Source organism: Macaca mulatta, chromosome 2 (assembly GCF_049350105.2).
Source record: "Macaca mulatta isolate MMU2019108-1 chromosome 2, T2T-MMU8v2.0, whole genome shotgun sequence".
NCBI lineage: Eukaryota > Metazoa > Chordata > Mammalia > Primates > Cercopithecidae > Macaca > Macaca mulatta.
The window spans coordinates 161,077,038-161,093,116 of NC_133407.1; the positions used below are offsets into that span (position 1 = coordinate 161,077,038).

Below are 16,079 nucleotides of genomic sequence, written 5' to 3' on the forward strand. Positions count from 1 at the left end.
GTTATAGGTGAACAGGAGATTTGGAAAAAGGAGAGAAGTTAGGGTATATGTTATGGGATCAGAATACCCAAGTTCAAATCCTGACTGTGTCACTTATAGCTGCGTAATCTTGGGCAAGTTATTGGACCTTTCTGTGCTTCAGTTTCCTCATGTGTAAAACAGGGATTATAACAATCAAGATGCCCATAAGACAGACTGTCTGAATGCACTTGGTAACACCCTGCGAAGCTATGCAAATGTAAGTTATAATTAAAAGAATGAGAAGCTAAGCTGGATGCAGTGACTCACGCCTATAATCTCAGCAATTTAGGAGGCAAAGGAGGGAGTATTGCTTGAGCCCAGGAGTTCAAGACCAGCCTGGGAAACATGGTGAAATCCAATCTCTGCTAAAAATACAATATATTAGCTGGATATGGTAGCATGCACCTGTAGTCCCAGCTACTCTGGAGGCTGAGGTGGAAGGATCACCTGAGCCTCGGGAGGTTGAGGCTGCAGTGAGCCATGATCATGCCACTGTACTCCAGCCTGAGCGACAGTGAGACCTTGTCTCAAAATAAATAAATAATAAAATGAAAATTAAAAAATAATAAGAAGGAGAAGCTAGAGAACAAAAAAGAAAGTCAGTATATCACAGATTGTGGAGGACAGAGAATGAGTGGGTTTGGAGGAGGAGGTGTGGTCAAAAAAGTTAGATGGTACAAAGGGATCAGGGAGGAAGGGAACCTTTGAGAGGGCCCCATAGAGTTTACATGAATAGCTCTGGGAGAAAATAAACCTTCATTAAATAGTACTTAACATTAGTTGTGTATGTGCAGAATAGCCCTTCTGAGGACAAACCCAACAGCCCCATGCCCTCAAGATGTTTGAAAACCCTGAAACTGTCAACTCTCACCACAAACTGGGAAGTTAATTTCTAGGGTAGAGGATTTTATGTACCCCTCTCTCTCTCCGGGCCCAAGACCAGGCAGAGGGAGATTTGAATATGTGACAGAAGCTCCTCTTTGTCCCTTTGCCCAAGGAATAGTAGGTCTTTCATTCCATTTTAATTCAAACCATACTTTTACCCAGTTTTCCCAACTCATAAAAATTGAGTTGGGAAAAGGGAGGTTCCTTCAAGTACCCTGTTGGAACAATTTCTCTCAAGTGAGTGGCATACCACATTATCCTATGTCATGCCCCACCCTTATTAATCCCAGGCACAATTTTCCTTCTTTTCCTAAGAAGCCTGGCCCTCTAACTCCTTCTGCTCAGCCTTGACCTCTGAACACAAGTAGAACCTCCAAGCTGACCTTGTATATGCCTCAGAGAACTGGCAGTCTTTGTCACAAAACACTCACAAGTGTTTCTCTAAGGTTCAGCTGGACATGGTTTTCACAGGGTCACTCCAAACAATATTCCAGCAGGCATCCACTGGTCATGTGAAACCACTCCTGTCCATTTTTGAATGACGGTACAATAGGTGAAAGTAGTAGTGGTACTGTACAGGAACTCTATGAGTTGCTGAGTATTTCTTTACCTAACCTTGTTGTAATTAATTTGAGAGTTTCTATCAAGTGTGTGGCTAAAACACAGATCATCTCCTTTTTAATATAGTATTTCAAAGATCCCAAGAATGTATTTTTCAGTCCATCATAGGTAGAGACTCATGAAAGAATCTCCTTAAATCTTTCAAAAACTTGATGTTCCTTCTCTAAAGTCTGAATCACTGGCCTTATTAAGCATCATATCCCAGATGAACAGGATTATTTATTCAATTCCCAAAGAAATGCATAAATAAACAAATAAAACACATCAGAACTAAATTGATAACTGTTAAGCTCAGCTAAAACTGGCCTAGATTATGCCATGTATGACAGGTTAACAAATATTACCTTTTCTGTCAAAAAATTCAATCAGAGCTGAACTCTCTTCAGGAAAATATTCAACGTTGGCAACTCTTCCCCCTCCACTATACGGATTTTCAAAGAAAAGTTTTAAACTGTAGTCATCAACACCAGGTGGCAGGTTTTCAACCCTGATTGTTTTTGTCACTTCCAGAAGTCTTGGAGAAAGCTGAAGTTGTTTAATTGAATGGTGCCTGGTACAATCATCAACAAATCTTACAGTATCTACAAACCAAAAAAAAAAAAAGAAAGAAAATCAGTAAATTTTGATTGTATCTTTATGTTGTATAGAAGAAAATGTCTGGCTACTAATTGAGTTAAAAGGGAGAGCTAAGCACTCCATTTTTAGACACAAGATCTTAACACCTACATGAGAATTTACATACCTAAAACTCCCAGTCTCTGAGCGACACACATGCGAATGTCTTACCTCGATTGCTGCCACTGAGCTATGTCCCCACTTCCTGCCCCAGCCGTCACCAACCCTCCTGAGGGCTTTCCCTACAAATCTCATTTCACCCCTTTCTCAAGCCCTTCAATGGCTCCCCATTACCTGCAGGTATGAGTGTTGACACTCCTCAGCCAGGTGTACAATGCCCTTAGCGATGTGACTCGAAACTAATTTCCAAGCATCACCTTTGGTTATTCCCTGCCATTCATTTTATTTTCCATGTTGCCACAAAGACTAGTCATTATTTTTGTAAACCCCCTTCTCCTTTAAAGGGTCTTTGGGTATACAATTTCCTGCATTTGGAATGCTCTTCTCCAATTTTTTATCTTGATCCTATTCATCTTTCAGGACTCAACTGTCTCTTTGATAATAAGTATTGGCCGGGCGTGGTGGCTCATGCCTGTAATCTAAGCACTCTGGGAAGCCAAGGCAGGCAGATCACCTGAGATCAGGAGTTCGAGAAAAGCCTGGTCAACATAGTGAAACTCCGTGTCTACTAAAAATAAGAAAATTAGCTGGGCATGGTTGTGCATGCCTGTAGTCCCAGCTACTCGGGAAGTTGAGGCAGGAGAATCACTTGAACCCGGGAGGCAGAGGCTGTAGTGAGCTGAGATCATGCTACTGCACTGCATTCCAGCATGGGCGACAGAGCGAGACTGTCTTAAAATAATAATAATAATAATAATAATAATAATAAGAAGAAGAAGAAGAAGAAGAAGAAGAAGAAGAAGAAGTATCGATGGTGGGCCCACGATGTGCCAGGCACTGTGCTAGGATCTGAGGATACGAAAATAAACATAACAAGTCTCTGCCAGTGCATCATCCATGAGGGAGCAAGTCTTGAGAGCAAATAAATTGCCTATTGTGGGATCAAATGAGGTGGGAAGACTAATACTGGGAATCAGACAATGATTCCCAGAGTAAGTGGCTCTGATCTGGGTTTTGAACAATGAAGAGGGGTTTACCAGATGGATAGGGAAACAGCTATGTCAAGCAGATGGAATATATTCTGGACATTATCAAATGGTACTACTGGAGTATAAACTTCACAGAAGCAAGACCAGGCCACCTTGTTTGAAAGGGGGTCCCTTTCCTCCCATTTCCCACAGCTTTCTGTTCACAGCTTAGAGAGACAGCTTCTTCTCTCGGACCTTCCTTATTTGTTTACATATGGGCTTCCTCCCTGACCCCAGGCTGTGAGTTTCTCAAGGGCAGGAACCTGATTATTCATCTCTGCCCACAGCACCTAGACCAGTGCCTAGCACATATTAGGCATTCAAGATTCTGATCAATGTACAAAAGCAAGTCCATTTAGTTTTCCCTTTGTAAGAAATAGTAACAAATTTGAAATAAGAATAGCTCCCTTTGAGTCCTTACTACGTCTCAGGTACTACGTTAAGTTGTTAGGTACTTTTACTTTCTTTTTCTTTTTTTCTTTTTCTTTTTTTTCAGACGCGGGCTCTCACTCTGTCACCCAGGCTGGAGTGCAATGGCATGATCTTGGCTCACTGCAACCTCTGCCTCTCAGGCTCAAGTGATTCTCCCACCTCAGCCTCCTGAGTAGTTGGGAGTACAGGTGCGCACCACCATGCCTGGCTAATTTTTGTATTTTTGTAGAGATGGAGTTTCACCATGTTGCCCAGGCTGCTCTCAAACTCCTGGACTCAGGCTATCATCCACCTTGGCCCCCCAAAGTGTTGGAACTACAGGCCGTGAGCCACTACACCTGGCCCTATGTTAAGAACTTTTCAAACATTATCTCATTCAATCTTTACAAAAACTATATTAGGTAGGTATTATTGTGACATTTTATAAATGAGAAAAGTGAGGCACAGACAGGATAATAACTTGGTCAACCTCATATAACTAGTTAAATGGCAGAGCTGGACTCCATGACCTGTGCTCTTAACCACTCCACTGCCATGGCCATGGAAGAGTGAAGGCTTGGAATTGGAAAATGTACTTGTTTTGGGTGGTGACAGCTCTCTTCCCAATCTCAGAGATTGTCTACAGAATCCTGACAATTACCTTAAAGAGCACCCATTTTCTGCATTACATGCACTTACTCGTACCTACATATGTGAACGACCATAAAAGTGCTAAGGAAATATCTGGTAAAGTGGTAAGAGGACAGGTGTAGAGGTAGGCTGCCTGGGTTCAAACCCAGTTCATCCATGCATTCGCACCTTTGTGTTTTGTCTCCCCAGCTGTAACATGGAGATCAATAATAATAATCTCATAAGGTTTTAGAAAGGATAAACAAATTAATACATGTAAAGAGGCTGGCATAGCACCTGGCTTATAGTCAGCACTCTATGAGTATGTGTTATCATTACCTTCCACGAAGTCCAGTTTGGTAATACAAATACTTACTTCACCCACTGAGATAACACATGTGAAAAAGCCGACTCCTTTACTTGGAATCACTTGGATTTTAGATGTCTATTTTGCTGTGTTCACACGCTCTCTTACTCTCTCTGCCTGTCTCTCTCTTTCTCAGTCACACATACACACTTGGGTACTCCTGCAATAAAGTTAATTCTACTAAAAATACCAGAATTTGGTTTCAATATGAATATGCTTCTTTTTCAAAATTAAAAAAAAAACTATATTAACTTGGAAACCTCTCTTAGTAGCTACTAGAAAGAGTCAAACTTTCAGAGATGTCCCACTAAGAGGTATCTCAAGTCCCATGATGTGGTGCAAAGAAGATAGACAGAGGAAGCGTCACTTCATCTTACCTATGTGCTTTTGAAAGGTAACAACAGCGACATCAAAATCTCTTATTACTTCCAGTTGAAAGTCATCACTGGACAGGCCACTGATGTTCTCCACTAACAAGGTAAGGATTATGTCAGTCACATTTGCCTTGAGGTTTTCAAATGCCACCAAAGAGGAAATATTTTCACATTCCTCTGGGATATCTTCAATGTTGTCTGATCCATCATCAAGAGGGAGTTTTGCTTCCAATTCTTCTGACACATCTGATTTTAGGAAGACAAAAGAGGTACAAGATGTTATAGTTATCTACTATGGTCTTAGCAAAGTAAGTTATCACAAGGCACTGCCCTCTTTCCTTGCCAATCTCTTGGCTAACTCACAGAAAAACAGACCTTGGATGGCTTTTTGCTTTATTTAAATAAAAGCAACATGTAACATGTAATTGCCTATTACTAAAGTTCATATTTTTAAATTTTCATGTCGAAAAATACATCTGCATTTTCAAGATTATAGGCATTATAGAGAATAAAAAGATTTTTATTTATTGCTGGTGGGTACACATATTAACCTCCGGAAATGAATTTTAAAAATTAGTATGCAATTATTAGTAATAAGAAAAAATATTCACACTACTTAGCTAAGTAAATAGTCATTTATAGAACAATTTACATTATAGGACTATTTTTATATGTGAATTTTATATTAAAATTATACATAATTGAGGTTTAATTTTATTATACCCTTTTCTGCCTGGCCTTTTTGAGGAAACTGCCTTATCCTTCCTAGCACTTAATATCTATTTCTAGCACAGCACCATACTAAAATTATTGAGCTAAGCTTCTCAAAAGCAAGATGCATGTTTATTCATCCTTGTATTGCTGGCATATGGTATATAACTGAGGCTCAGTAAATGTTTGCTGAATTGGAGATTTACTGCTTGGGTCACTGGAGGAAAGCAAGACTATCTGATGGTGCCCAAACATGGGTATCACCTAACACATTATACTCCGAAAAACAGTTAAGTTCCCATCACTGAAGAGAAAAAAGGATCCCTATAGCAAATGATTAAGGAATACACACAGAAGGTGAAATGGCCAAGGGCTGCTGCATACAAAGCCCGCTGAATGGCAATCACCTAGCTGACTCATTCCTCTCCACTGTTGACCATAAGAGTGAGTTACACATACACACAAGGTCAGTCTCACTGTATGCTTGTCCACTGAAGCATGGTGTGTACGATCTGATCTTTAGACATTCTGTGGACAATTATTCAATGGGGACTCTTATTGTGTTCAAGACCCTGGATATAAGGAGAGGAAAGAATATAAAAACATTGGATAAGACATTTACAGATTTTCTAATGGAGGTATACGAGAAAAATGACATGTGTAAACCTTCGCAGTGGCAGCATAAAATGCTCTGTGTGCACCAAATCCATTTTGCTTACTTCCTGGACAATATTTCTCAAGTTTCCTGCAGTTCAGTTTCAACAGTAGTGTCCCTGCAGTTAATGGAATATGGGTGGAAGTGAATTCCACCTTCAGGCCTGGCCAATATAAAGCTCCTTAATATGAAACTGCATTCTCCCTTGCAGTGACCTTGGACACCACATTTAGAGATAATGGTGTCAAAGGGTGGAAGGAGCCTGGGTCCCTGAATGACCACGTGAAGTGGTTGACACTCCCACCACCACCCCAGCTGCCAACTACACTGAACTCTGATGAGAAGAACAAATAAACTTGTGTTGTGGCCAGGCACAGTGGCTCACGCCTGTAATCCCAACACCTTGGGAGAATGAGGCAGGCGGATCACTTGAGGTCAGGAATTCGAGACCAGCCTGGCCAACATGGTGAAATGCTGTCTCTACCAAAAATACAAAAATTAGCTGAGCATGGTGACACACGCCTCTAATCCCAGTTACTCGGGAGGCTGAGGCAGGAGAATCGCTTGAAGCTGGGAGGCGAAGCTTGCAGTAAGCCTAGATTGTACCACTGCACTCCAGCCTGGGCAATTCCATCTCAGAAAAATAAACAAACAAACAAACAAACAAACTTGTGTTGTGTTAGGTTACTGATTTGGGAGGTTGTTTGTTACAACAGTTAGACCACTCTGTTGTGTGCTGGCTATCATGCCATGAACACACTCATGCTAAGTTTAAAAAAAAAAATAGCTTAAGGATAGAGCAACTACATGAATTAGCACTAAGTGAGACAGGTATAACAAATCAGAATGACTGCTGGGCTAGGGAGGAGGCTGTATGTGTTTAATCCCTGCTGCCACTCTTTAGCCATGTGACCTTGGGCATGTCTCTTAATCGTAAAATGAGGGTATAGGACTAAGTGAATTGGATTGAAAGAATCTTTCCAGCAACATAGTTTTATAACCCCATCAATATTAGACGCTTCACCACAAGAAAGGCTTAATTGACCAAAAAAGAGCATTAACAATCAAGCCAAGAGTCCCAGAAAGAGATAAAAGGGCTGGGCTGGCATGGAAAGACTTGAGAGAAGAGGAGGAAGTTCAGCAGGTCTTGAAGGGTATGTGGAACTGGGTAGAGAAAAGTGGGATAGAGGTAATTGTGAGCAACAGAAGCACAGGGAGAGTGCTGCAATTGCATCAGACAATTTAGAAAACAGCGATTAGACTGATGTGGCTCAAAAGGAGCACATTTGTGCAGAATGAAGAAAATGAGGCCAGAAAAGCAGACTAGAACCAAAAGGTGGTCTGGACTTTATCTCCCAGTTTGTGGTGAGGGTGAGTCATGGAAGGCTTCCATGAAAAGGATGGCAGGCTATTTAGCAATAGTGCAAAGGGCTGGTCAGGTTTAAGGAGAAGGGTGGCAGACACAGACAGAGCAAGCAGGGAGCTCCTGCCATGCTGAACTTGTGAGGTAAAAAGGAAGGGCCTGTGGTGAGAGAAGGATGGAAAAGGAAAACTTTAAAAGAAAATGAGGCTGGGTGCAGTGGCTCATGCCTGTAATCTCAGCACTCTGGGAGGCCAAGGCGGGAGGGTCACTTGGGGCCAGGAGTTCAAGACCAGCCTGGGTAACATAGTGAGACCATGTCTCCACAAAAAATGTTAAAAATTGGCTGGGCATGGCAGTGCATGCTATGATAGCCCCAGCTACTTAGGAGGTTGTGGTAGGAGGATTGCTTGAGCCAGGGAGGTTGAGGCTGCAGTGAGCCAAGATAGCCTGAGCAACAGAGTGAAACCTTCTCTCCAAAAAAAAAAAAAAAAAAAAGGTCTCTATAATCAGCAGATGTGAAAGGCGTGATGCGTGAAATGTCTAGTAGGTGACGAGCAGACTGATTGTGTACTTCAAGAGAAATGAGGCGGCCAGAAAGGCCCCTGCTTGGGGAGGAAGATGACACATGCGGCTTCGGGCATGTTGGCTCTAATATACTTCCCAAAAGAAGGTCAGACAGAAATTCTGGAATTGAGAGAGGAGTCCAGTCTGGGGATATGGATTTGAAAACATCAGAATTTCCGACCACAGGTAAGCAGTATTTCTCTGCTCTTGCCCTTTTCTCTTCTCCAAGACCTTCCAAGTGCTGGTTTCTACCTTTCAGATCCAGCCCAACTAAGCTTATCCTGGAACAGGACAGTAGCTCAGTGCTGACATCACCTGACATTGGTGTGTGTGCCTTTCCCTGCCCTGTCACCTCCTGCTGATGCCTCAGTTTCAAACTTTTCGCATGAGGTTTCGGGCATGCCTAGTGCATTCATGGTGCAGTGTCTTCTGCTATCCCCATCCCTGAGAAACAGAATCCAGTTAGTACCTACTCTCCACACACACTTTGCTCAGTTCTGAAACTGTCTACCCCGTTCCAATTAATTTCAAGAGTCCCAGCCTTAGGGCCATTGTCAGGGATCAGTGTGGAGTAACTATTCAGCAAAGAATCTCTGCTTCCCTTAAAGGAGTCAACTTAAGTATCTTGTGTAGACCACCCAAATTTCTAGCTGACTACTATCCTTAGAGTCCAGGTCAGGTGAAAACAGGTTAGAAAACGGGCCTAAAATCCCCAGGACAATGAAAAGTCTATTGGTGGAGGGGGACTGGGGCTTTCGCTGGGAACACATTTGGGAGTTTTAAGCAAATTTAAAACAGTGCTAACATGTCAGTTAAGACAGAGTTAAGGTAAAAATCTACGACGTCATAAGAACCACAGATGTGATTAAATTTTAGATCTAGGGCTATGGAGCAAGAATAAATATGCACATATAAAACCACTTCCTGGTCTGAAGTTGAGCTTGAGAGTATAGCACTTTGGCATCTTCCAAGAAAAAGATAAGGATTTAGGAGATCCCAACAACAAACACTGGGAGCTTGGGGAGCCAGTTCCACAAGTGAGGAATGGAAAGCAGGAATTACTCTAAAGAGACAAAAAATTCCTATTTCATGAAACTCCTGAGCTGCCTAAGAAAGCCATGCATGCTAAATTCTACAGTTTTAACAGGACATCCATATTAGATAAAAATAAGCCATATATCCCTATCCAATCTTTTTGCCAAATAAAGGCAGCTCTCACTCCAGTGCCATTTTCCAAAAGAGAAAGTTGCAGAAAACTACATGTTCTCAAGATAATTTCAATATTAGAGGACAATGATTATATATTGTTCCTTTTCCTTAAGGTTTAGATACATGTATCACTTTATCTCTCTGGTTCGGTTCATTCAGAGTAGTTCACTTCCTACCCTTTATAATAGCATGCTTAGCTATGAAAACTAGTTGCTTCTTTAGTAAATGTCAGGTGGCATGACAGCTCAATGCCCAGATGCTAGTTGAGCATTGGAGTCCACAACAGCTAATTGGTCGCTAGCTGTTTCCTACAGCAGACGAGATAAGAAGAACTGCTGTCTTTTAGAGGACTGCAATCCTCCAATCCAATCCTGCACCAGTGCTCAAAAGCCTGTGTTCACAGAGGAGTCACAACTTCCTGTTTTGGCTTCAGAGCACAGCACCCTCACACCCAGTGCTCAGGAAGCAGTGCTAAGCCACATGCGACTCCCTTGGACATATCATGTCCTTGCTTCTCAGCGGCTGGCTCAGCACAAGTGGAAAGTAAAGATCAGCTCATCACCACCTCTCTGGCACTTCTTTGCCCTCCCCTCTATTGCAACGTGTCTCCCCGGCCCCAGAGAGAGCAGTTCCAATCGTTATGACCTGAGCCCTAAAAGCCACCCTCTGCACAGCTGGCTCAGAATATGAAGAGGATGCAGTCCAAGGCAGCTCCCAGCGGAGCACATCCTGCATTGTGGAAGTCAAGAAGAGAGGGCTGACCCCCTCAAGTGCTGCCTTTAATAACTGCTTGGTGAATGTCAGAGTCATCTCAACTGAGATTTTACCTGGTTCTTTAACATCTTCTTTGGTCTTGGATTCCTGAAACGTAAACAATAAAGTAGCATTAATACATTATTAACAATTTCTTTACATAAGAAAATGTCCCTGGGACCAGCCTGCAGATGGAGGATAAACAGAAACAATAATGAAAAGGTCTGATAATGGTGCTCTTGAATACATCTGGGGCCATACATAGTGGCATATTCACTTTCAAGTCACAAAAAGTACCAATGAAGATGAGACACAAATAACAGAAACCCCAATTAACACCAAGTGTTTGGGAATATGAGGTACATCCTACATCAGAGAAACATCTTAGCTCATAATTTTTCCCTTGTTTAATATTTCTTGAGGCTGAACTTGGTGACTCACACCTGTAATTTCAGCATTTGGGAGGCCAACGTGGGAGGATCGCTTGAGGCCAGGAGTTCAAAGCCAGCCTGGGCAACATGGTGAGACCCCATCTCTAAAAAAAAAAATTTAGGAAAAAAAAATTGGCCAGGCATGGTGATGCATGCCTGTAGTCCCAACTACTTGGGAGGCTGAGGCAGGAGGATCACTTGAGCCCAGGAGTTCAAGGTTACAGTGAGCTATAATGGTGCCACTGCACTCCAGCCTGGGAGACAGATCAAGGCACTGTCTCTAAAAAAGATAACAATTAAATTAAGGCCAGGTGCAGTGGCTCACACCTGTAATGCCAGCACTTTGGGAGGCCAAGGCAATTGGATTACATGAGCCCAGGAGTTCGAGACCAGCCTAGGCAACATGATAAAACCCTGACTCTACAAAAAATACAAAAAATTAGCCAGGTGTGGTGGCATGCGCCTGCAGTCCCAGTTACTGGGGAGGCTGAGGTGGGGGGATCACCTAAGCCCAGGAGGTCAAGGAGTCAGTGAGCCATGATCATGCCACTGCACTTCAGCCTGGGCAACAGAGTGAGACCCTGTCTCTGAAAAAGAATACTAAAACAAATAAAAATAAAACATTTATTGAGTGTTTATTATATATAACAAGAACTGTGCCATGTGCTTTATACAGATCATCTTGTTTAACCCTCACAATAATCCTACAATCTGTTGTTGAATCATTATTGTTACTATTCCATTTTACAATTGGGGTGATACTTAATACATGTGGTATGGATTGCTGTCTCTTCAAAATGACATACAAAATAAAACAAATATAACAGGTTCCAGGTTATAAAGAACTCAGGAGACACAGACCCCAAGTTTTACATCCCAAACCACCATTATTATAACCCCCAAGTCTTGACTTTTCCAAATGTGTTTAAAATCACAAAAAGTACCCCTAGCCAGGTGTGGTGGCTTACGCCTATAATCCCAGCACTTTGGGAGGCCTAGGTGGGTGGATCACGAGGTCAGGAGTTCGATACTAGCCTGGCCAATATGGTGAAACCCCGTCTCTACTAAAAATACAAAAATTATCTGGGCATAGTGGCGTATGCCTGTAGTCCCAGATACTCGGGAGGCTAAGGCAGAAGAATCGCCAGGAGGCGGAGGTTGCAGTGAGCCGAGATCACACCACTGCACTCCAGCCTGGGTGACAGAGCAAGATTGCATTTAAAAAAAAAAAAAAAGAAGTACCCCCTTTTACTTTATCCCATACTACCCTACCCTACCACTGCCCTCACTCCCCCTACATTTGTAATCTGCTTTCCTCACTGCAGTTTGCTTCCTACTTTTCTTTCCACTGTATTTTCCTCATTGTGATTCTCATTTCACACACCTTGGAAGACCTAAATCCCTTTTATTCATGCCTAAAGTTTACTTGCCTGTGTTAGAAGTTCCTCCTCAAAGACATGATGGATTTCATCTGTGGTTTCAGGTAACTGGACAGTTAATTTGAATGTTCCTTTTCCTTGCAATACTAACTCATGATTTTTTCTCTCCAGAACCTTCTGCCGAACTGAAATGTCCAAAAGGGGGAAAAACAGCCAAATGACAAGCAATCTTTATTTACAAAGTTATTCTATGATTTCTATGGGCTGCGTTACCATCCATCAATGGCTTCGTTGGTTTCTCAAGAGAGGCTACGTGAAGTAAAAGAGGAAAAGTTTAGCAAGCAGACATGGATTTGAATTGCATCCTTAAACTGACTTTTTAATATTGACCATGTTTCCTAATAAGCCGTACTTACAAAGCCTTAGTTTTCTTGTCTATTTGTAAGGTTAATGGAGATATGTTGGTAATGTATGATAAAATAGACACATCTGAAACAGGGTTTAAAATGTTATGTCAATTTATACCAACTTTTCAGAAATCCTGTGAACTGTATAAAAGTGAGATACAGCTTCCCATTCATTTCTATTTGCTATACACGAATAAATACAGACAAGTGCTGGTGGGCTCATTCTTATTATCTGCCTATTAGGTTTATATGAATCAAATCAGGTTATGCTATGGGCCCGCACCTGTTGAGGCCATTTCCTGGCATGGAGGGTGGAGAGTGGAGAATATCCTCTGCAGAAGAAGAATGCTCTTCGGTGACTTCAAGGGCAGGTCATTCATTGTCAGCAAATTCCTGACCCTTTTTAGTGAGAAAGTGGTTCCTCAAGTAGGAAACTGAAACTGACTAGGGATTTTCCACCCCCAAGAACTTTGACCATACTAGGTTTTGAGTTTGTTTTTGTTTTGTTTTGTTTTTGTTTTGTTTTGTTTTTTGTTTTGCTTTGTTTTGTTTTGTTTTTTTTTTTTTTTGAGATGGAGTCTTTCTCTGTTGCCATGCTGGAGTGCAGTGGTGCGATCTCTCCTCACTGCAACCTCCACCTCCCTGGTTCAAGAGATTCCCCCGCCTCAGCCTCCCAAGTAGCTGGGATTACAGGCACACACCACCACGCTCAGCTAATTTTTTGTGTGTGTTTTAGTAGGGATGGGGTTTCATCATGTTGGCCAGGATGGTCTTGATCTCCTGACCTTGTGATCCGCCCGTCTCGGCCTCCCAAAGTGCTGGGTTTGCAGGCATGAGCCACCGCGCTTGGCCGGTTGTGAGTTTTAATAAGTTTTGGGTCATCTGTGCTGGGGGTAAGACAAGAGGGGCCACTGGAGCAGCCTGGGGGTGGAGGAAGAGGAGTTGTGGGCTGGGGCTGGTCAAGGATGATAGCCCAGAAGTAAGACTAAAATCTTTTCTGCTTGGAGGGCTAGAATTGAGTTATTTTATCATCACAAAATTATATTTTGTGATATTTGTATTTTTATTCATTTGGGGTTGTCAGCAAACTACAGAAATTCTGAAACTTTAACACACCAAGGTCACCTGGGATGCCGGTTAAACACATGCTTACCACCCACCCCACATTCACTGAACCTGAATCTCTAAAACAGAGCTGGGAAGGTGCCTGGTTAACCTGCTCTCCAGGTGATTCAGATGGGTGAGACCTACTTCTAAGGATAATGGAATCTAAAGAAGAAAGAAGCATCCTTAAGGGCCAGATGGATGGTGATGTTGACTTCTGAAGTCAAAGTGGGGAAAACTCTCAAGGGAAAGCGACACCCAAAAGGGAAAAGATCACATAGTTGCCCTTCTGAGCACTCCTTGGTGAAATTAATCCTAGGAAAACATGGTATTTTGTTTTCATAAGGGCCATGAGCCAATCATGTCTCCTGTCCCCCTCCTTCCTTCCTTCTGTGCACCTTTCTTTTTCTGTTTCATTTTTCCCTTTTAGATCCCTTCTGGGGCCCTCTAATTGCATGGCCTCAGCCTCAGCCTCCCTGCTTCTCCTCTGGCCCAAACGCTTCTCCAAATTCAGAGACAAGAAAGCGAAATTAGGGGTTGACTAGATCCCAATGGGTCACCATCCATAAGATGCCAGTGGAAAAGGCGCCCATTCTGGGAGCTGCAGGTCACAGGCTTCCCATTGCAGACCAGGGAGGCCCTTGAGCCAGCAGATCATCGGTGGGCTCTTGACTCACCAAGTAGTGGGGAGTAGGGGAGTGGGGAGTAGTGGGGAAGAAGGGAAAAAGCCCCTTAATGGCCTGTAAGGAGGGAACTTTGCCGACTTTCCCCCCTCCAAAGATCAAATCTCCCAACCCACTGTCACTTCAGAATATCATCCTTGCTCCCAATCTGAGCACTAGAGACTCAGGGAAGAGGCCCCGGCAGGCCGTCGACAATGTGGCCGCTGTGACGGCTCTACGTTGACATTCAGGCCGTGTGATTTTAGGCAGCGCCTCTGCCCCTCTCCCAAGTGACCCCAGGACCTCTGGAAATCTCCAAGCCCCACGAGGAATCTCTGTGACTTGTCACGTTTCTTAAAGAAAAGGAAAAGACAGAAAAGGATGACAAGAGGATAGACTCACTTCACAACAACAACAAACAATAACACCACCACAACAGGGAAAGACAGAAAATGATCGAGGGATAGAGTCACTTGCGCTGTTCCGCCGCCACCTCCGGGCCGCGCCGTTAAGCGCCTGGAAACGCAGGGCGCCGGGGAACCGCAGCGCCCCGGGAGCGCTCGGAGTCCATTCTGTCGCCCCCGCCCCCGCCCCCGGCTCGGCCACCTCCGCTACAGCAGCCGCCGGAGCCGGGCGGGTCCCCTGGAGGGAGGGCAGAGGCGCCCCCTCCTCACCCCACCCCTCGCGCCCCTCACCGTCCTCCGGGTAGAAGAGCACCAGGAAGCGGGACGGGCTCCTGGGATCCTGGTGGACCTCACACTCGCCGCCTCCCGACTTCTTCCGGCTCTGGAAGTACATCTGCAATTTGGTGCTCAAGTTCTTCGGGGGGTCGGGGCCCCAAGAGCCCTCGACCAGCAGCGGGAAGGAGCCCGGCACAGCCATCCTCAGCACCGCTCTCCGCCGGACTGCAGGGGCCGCGCCAACTCCGGGCCGCTAACTTTGACTCTTTCGCTTTCGTTTCCTGGAAAACTCCCAGGCCTTGGTTTCCTTTTGCCTTCAGCCTAAGACAGCGGACCCAGGAATGGCCGAGTCATCCCCCGCCCACCTCCCCACCTTCGCGTTCGGCCCACAGCCAAGGCCAAAGTAACCCTTTGGGGCTGGCCAGCGGCGCCCCGGGAAGGCGGCCTCCGTTCACCTGTGCTCCGCGGGCTCCCACACCCCCTCCTAACTCCGGCCCCACTGCCTGCCGCTCACCCCAACCTCAGATCAAGTCGGCAGCTTTGGGGCACCAGACCTTGGCCAAACACAAAGATCATTTAATTTTTGCCGCAGGCCGACCCTTTACAAAAGAATAAAATGACTCGCAAACTGTGGCCCTTTTAGAATGTTTGCTGCCTATTTGGGGGCTTTTTCAGCAATCAATGTGATTATCAGAATTTTACGTTGCTTTCCCTGTTTGGCTTTCTGTTCCTTAATCTGTTAGTATTACACGTCTAGAAATGTGGGAGAAACAATTACACTGACAGGTTTTTTTTGTGGAATATTTACTAGGCGCCATGAACTCACTCACTGAGCTCTCACTGAGATCACGGAGCTATGGTGAACACAGCGGGGAATAGGTGCTCTGGGAAAGAATGTACATGTGTTCCTGGAACAGATGAGGAGTGGCTCCTAGCCCAGCTATGGTGGCTCAGGGAGGGTTTATGGGGCCGTGATATGTAACCTGATAACCCCAAGGATATGGAGGGGGAGGGAGCTTGGAGGGTTAGGAAGCGGAGTTCCACGGTGTGATTCACGCGTACAGGATCACTCCGGCTGCTGCGTGGTGG

At 44.1% G+C, this 16,079-nt stretch overlaps 1 protein-coding gene across 2 annotated transcripts in view; it reads right to left on the reverse strand.

Annotated features, from left to right (window-relative positions):
• Nucleotides 1-15,860, reverse strand: part of PARP14 (poly(ADP-ribose) polymerase family member 14) — a 51,361-nt gene extending 35,501 nt beyond the window's left edge. For both annotated transcript variants that reach the window (XR_013414378.1, XM_001105869.5), the window contains exons 1-5: nucleotides 15,006-15,860; nucleotides 12,189-12,322; nucleotides 10,402-10,435; nucleotides 5,076-5,318; nucleotides 1,872-2,108 (exon numbers count right to left, since the gene is read on the reverse strand). Coding sequence is in view for 1 of the 2 variants with exons in the window: in XM_001105869.5 (XP_001105869.4) it covers nucleotides 1,872-2,108; nucleotides 5,076-5,318; nucleotides 10,402-10,435; nucleotides 12,189-12,322; nucleotides 15,006-15,192 (835 nt within the window). In the remaining variant the exon portion in view is untranslated. The remainder of the gene's footprint in view (nucleotides 1-1,871; nucleotides 2,109-5,075; nucleotides 5,319-10,401; nucleotides 10,436-12,188; nucleotides 12,323-15,005) is intronic.
• Between the last annotated feature and the right edge of the window lie 219 nt (nucleotides 15,861-16,079).